Below are 4,847 nucleotides of genomic sequence, written 5' to 3'. Positions count from 1 at the left end.
CCTAATTTTGCTTGAGCTTTGTGAACAACATTTTCTGATTTTAGATTTCTAACTTTTGATATGTTTATAGGCTAAATTGATAAAATTTGCAAATATAAAAAGATAAATTTAAATGTATTATTATATCAATTAAAAAAATATAATTATTTTTATTAAAAATTTAACAACGAATGATGAAAACAAAAATAATGGAGAAAAAAAATGAAAAGTTGGTACATAGTTTGATAACTAAAAAAGGAGCACACTTGGATAACTAAAAATGAACCTTTTTTTTGGTTTTCTATCTTCAAATACGTTATTCCTTCTCGAAGGTGATGTTTTAAGGCAGGGTTCAATATTTTAAAAAGAATAAAACACACCGTTTGGTTCCGTAAAGGCTTCAAGCCTTCGCTCTCTTCTCGGTATCTCACGGTTTCTATTTTCTAAGGCTCTCCTTTTTTGTATATCTCGCAACTGGGATCGTCGACTTTATCTCTCAATTCCTGTTACTAATTTTATTTTTCGTCTCTATCGGTAAGCCCTAGCCACTCTTAATTCTCTTAATTGCGTCGGGAGATCGATAAGAAATCCGTGCATCGCTCGATTTTTCACCAATATTTCTAGGGTTTATTCTCTTCATCTTTTGCTTTAATTTCTACAATTATTTCCCCCTAAAATTTTCGAGCTACATACCGCGAAATCGAGAATCTGATACTTTTTTGTTTGGTTATTTAAGTTTGCTTTACTGCTTTTATTTTATTGGTTAATTTCGTATTGGTTATTACCCTAGAATCTGGGGTTAAATTCTCTATCTCTCTCTCGATTTGGGCCTGAACGTGGTTACCTCAAGGGTTTAGGGTTTATAAGTAAACAAAATAGCGGGAATTTATTGAATTGGGAATTAGGTGTTTTTGAAATTTCTACATGGCTGCTGGGAGACATGGGGGATATAGTGATTCCGAGTTTAGAGACAGAGACTCTGATTTTGAGATGACAAGGCAGGAATTTCCTAATTCTAGGGAGTATGAGTTATCTAGGAATGGTAGCCGTGATGTTGCAAGGGCTCGATTATGGGAAGCTAGAGATAGAGCTAGGGCTAGACAGAAAGATATTAAAGAGAGGGACGTGATAAATGGTGGGTATCGTTCCTCTTCGAGTAGAAGTGATTCTGGTGGTAATAGTAGTGGTGGTGGTAGTCATGGCCTCAGGCGACGTGAATTCTCTCTTAGGGTGGTAGACAAGGAGCCTGGTGAATTGTCTAGTGAGAGTGGATCAGAGGATGCCATTGAGTCTGAGTCGGTGGTTAAAGATAGTGAGGTTGAGAAGGTAATGGAGAATGGGGCTTTATCTCCTGTGGGGAGGAAGAGGAAGTTTTCACCTATTGTGTGGGATAGAAGTGACAAGGATGTAAGTATGTCCAAAAGTAAGAATTCACCTGTAGTTACAGTCGTTCATCATCCACCACCACGGCCAAAAGCTTACCACAAGTCACCTAACAGCATATCTGGTAAGGCTGTACAGACATCTTTTGTTATAGAAAATAAAAGCCAGAAACCACATTCTCCTTCACCAGTTCTACCTGATGGACCTGTTGGATACTCTGCACTGCAGTCTCCAGAGGATTTGGATTTTTCACCACCAAAGGAGCATGTTAATTTTCAGGATGCTAGGCATCTGGAAGATGAGGATTATGTGCCGGCTCGACATATATCTTCCTCTAGATGGGCAGCAGGTGATAACTCTCCAGGTGACGAGGGTGAAATTTTAGAAGATGAGGAAATCCCTAAAAGGAGAAAAAAGTTGCCCCTTTTAGAATTATCTCACAACAGATTACGGAATAAGTCAGCTACTCCAGAGCTTGGGGAACTGAAGAGGGAGGGCTCTGAGGGAATTAGAGCCAGATCATCTGAATCTGATGAACAAGGTGCTCGTTCCAAGTCCAGAAGTGGGGATGATTACCCTGGTAATGATTCAGAGAATGATGACTTGATGGTGATTGACATTAAACATGATAGAAATGACGGCAGTCTTAGCCAGTCTGATACAGAATCTGAGAATGAGACTAATTCACGTGGGACACCTGAACCTTCAGCTCCTCCTTTAAGAAGTGTAAACATGCTTCAGGGATGCAGAAATGTTGACGAATTTGAGAGGCTAAACAAGATAGATGAAGGTACTTATGGTGTTGTATATAGAGCTAAGGACAAGAAAACTGGGGAAATTGTGGCGTTGAAGAAGGTAAAGATGGAGAAAGAAAGAGAAGGTTTTCCTTTGACCTCTCTGAGGGAAATAAATATTCTTCTTTCATTTCATCATCCATCAATTGTAGATGTTAAAGAAGTAGTTGTAGGGAGTAACCTTGATAGCATTTTTATGGTGATGGAATACATGGAACATGATCTGAAAGGGCTGATGGAGACGATGAAACAACCGTTTAGCCAAAGTGAAGTTAAATGCCTGATGCTTCAGCTGCTGGAGGGTGTCAAGTATCTTCATGATAACTGGGTTCTCCATCGGGACTTGAAGACATCTAATCTTCTTTTAAATAACCAAGGTGAATTGAAGATTTGTGATTTTGGGTTGGCTCGTCAATATGGAAGCCCATTAAAACCATATACTCATTTGGTTGTTACTCTTTGGTACAGGTGAGTGGTGCATTATGTATGCCATTGATTGCTTTCCATAATGTCAGTTGTCACAGTTAAATCCTCATTTTTCTAATAAAATAATGTACCAGAGATCTTTCCATATTTTTATTTTCATTTGTTGTTTGCAATTGGGTGTTTGGAAAGTAACTCTGAATTGTGCATTTGGGTTGGCAACTGTGGATTATTGGTAAAAACATCCCTGCTTGGTTAAATTTTGTTATCCTTATCTGATTCAAAGTTGAATACATATACCTCAATGTTTGTTATTTTTATGTTGACTGATAAATTATGATTTGAACTTCACTTTTTTTTTTTGCTAAAAGAATGAACCCCATTTGCCGTTGATGCTTGCATGTATTGACGTAACTTTTAAGGCTTAAGGCTTTACTTTTGCGTTGCCATTTTCTCTCAAGTGTGCCTGATTAGTTATCTGAGCTTTTAGCTTTTTCGTGATCCAAGTAGTGCTGATTTTGCAGGGCCCCTGAACTTCTTTTGGGAGCAAGACAATATTCCACTGCAATTGACATGTGGTCTTTGGGTTGTATTATGGCTGAACTACTATCAAAAGAACCACTTTTCAACGGGAAAACTGAATTTGATCAACTTGACAAGGTAAATTGCATTAGCTGGCCTTGTATTTCATTAATCATTAACATTAGACCCTATTCTTGCTGAAATGGTTCAAACTTAATCTTCCAATGGTGTTTAATGATCTTGATTAGTTATGTTGCTTTTTACTGATTGCAGATTTTCAGAACTCTTGGCATGCCAAATGAGACAATATGGCCTGGTTTTTCTATGTTGCCTGGAGTCAAGGTCAATTTTGTCAAGCATCAGTAAGTATTAGATCTTTTACAATTTGATTTTAGATTCAGTTGAGTGTAATATTCAGGTCTTCTTATTTTTCCTACTGTTTTCCCAGGCTTCCAGCTTTGGGTGATTCTGGACTGGCTTTCTGGCCTCCATTGGTGACAGTTCAGTAACACTGCATCTATTTTTGTTTGTATTAATTACTGATATTTTCCTTTCAGGTATAATCTATTGCGCAAGAAATTTCCAGCAACATCATTCACAGGAACACCTGTTCTCTCTGATGCAGGATTTGACTTACTGAATAAACTTCTAACTTATGACCCTGAGAAGGTAAATCGTTTGGCTTGCATAAATATTTTGGTTACCTTATCATTATTTGTGTGGGTGATTAATTGAGCCTTGTGATATTGCTTTCAGCGTATTACAGCTGAAGCTGCTCTAAACCATGAGTGGTTTCGCGAAGTTCCTCTTCCCAAGACCAAAGCTTTCATGCCCACTTTCCCTGCTCAGCATGCTCAAGACAGGTATTGAGCGACAGAAACAAGAAAAACATCACAAGTGCTATATTATATAAGTAAATTTGTTTCAACTTATTGTTAAAGTAATAAATAAGGGCTTTTATTATCATGCTTAGGCGCATGAGAAGAATGTTGAAGAGTCCAGATCCTTTGGAAGAGCAATGTAGAAAGGAGTTGCAGCAAGGGGAATTTGGGACTGGTGGTTTGTTTGGCTGAGAGAAAGTTCATCCATCAGTGCCATTTAATGTTCATGTTTTAGTTTTTCACATTATTGTTAAATGGCCTTAATTGAGGTGAGGGACTTGCATTCAACGAAGTTGCAACCTTTGCTTGTTGATTTGGTTGGAGATAGTGTTTGCCTCTTCATGTGAACCAGATGTTTCGCAGGTTAATTTGTTTTCCAGCTTTGATCTTCATATAGAAATGCATCTGACACCTCTGGTATTGCAAGGTGTGGCATATCAGCCTTTCTTCTTTTAGAAATCAGTTTCAGCTGAAACTTGTGTAACATATTTTTATTAGAACAATGATGTAAACTCTCCCTTTATAGCTAGTTTTGAATATTAAAATAATATTGGATTTCTTCCTACTCTTTTCCACGTTTTAATATTTACATTGTGTTTGCAAGAGACGGTTGGTGTGGAGGGGACGTTCTTTGCTTTTCATTGACGAAGATATTGATAGTAACCATTGTACGCCAAAGGTAATTTATTAATCCAGTATCTCTGGAATGGCTTTATGGGGTTAGTTATATTGTCCATCCTTGAGGGATTTCCTCTGCAGTACACAAGAAAGTGGTGCCGTCTTATTTATATTATTGGTTTTTATTTTTCTCATTTTCATATGGAGTTCTTATTTGTAACTTTATTGGGGATGCTGTAGGGGGTTC

General features: G+C 37.6%; 1 protein-coding gene across 6 annotated transcripts; it reads left to right on the top strand.

Moving 5' to 3' along the window:
• Positions 1-312: 312 nt before the first annotated feature.
• On the top strand, positions 313-4,547 carry LOC107909823 (cyclin-dependent kinase G-2). 6 transcript variants are annotated; one of them, XR_001687360.2, is made up of 7 exons: positions 313-2,624; positions 3,104-3,239; positions 3,375-3,463; positions 3,659-3,770; positions 3,858-3,964; positions 4,075-4,251; positions 4,346-4,547. XR_001687360.2 is itself a non-coding variant. In XM_016837489.2 (6 exons), exons 1-6 carry the CDS (start codon positions 904-906, stop codon positions 4,172-4,174), a joined length of 2,265 nt encoding a protein of 754 aa, XP_016692978.2. In that variant the 5' UTR covers positions 313-903; the 3' UTR covers positions 4,175-4,547. The 6 variants fall into 6 exon arrangements, 3 of the variants coding, with proteins under 3 accessions (XP_016692978.2, XP_040944801.1, XP_040944802.1); XR_001687362.2 differs by lacking the exons at positions 4,075-4,251; positions 4,346-4,547 and adding an exon at positions 3,550-3,601 and having other exon boundaries at positions 3,858-3,962; XM_016837489.2 differs by having other exon boundaries at positions 4,075-4,547.
• The last annotated feature ends 300 nt before the right edge of the window (positions 4,548-4,847 follow it).

The sequence above is a fragment of the Gossypium hirsutum genome, chromosome D02 (genome assembly GCF_007990345.1).
Source record: "Gossypium hirsutum isolate 1008001.06 chromosome D02, Gossypium_hirsutum_v2.1, whole genome shotgun sequence".
Lineage (NCBI taxonomy): Eukaryota > Viridiplantae > Streptophyta > Magnoliopsida > Malvales > Malvaceae > Gossypium > Gossypium hirsutum.
Note: the sequence above shows the minus strand (reverse complement) of the source record. Positions and strands in the feature narration are given on the sequence as shown.

Excerpts from the sequence above, each read along its gene's own strand:
- LOC107909823 (XM_016837489.2), top strand. The coding sequence starts at position 904 with ATGGCTGCTGGGAGACATGGGGGATATAGTGATTCCGAGTTTAGAGAC. Across the intron at positions 2,625-3,103 it reads GTTGTTACTCTTTGGTACAG|GGCCCCTGAACTTCTTTTGG; the intron begins GTGAGTGGTGCA and ends CTGATTTTGCAG. Across the intron at positions 3,464-3,658 it reads GTCAATTTTGTCAAGCATCA|GTATAATCTATTGCGCAAGA; the intron begins GTAAGTATTAGA and ends TTTTCCTTTCAG.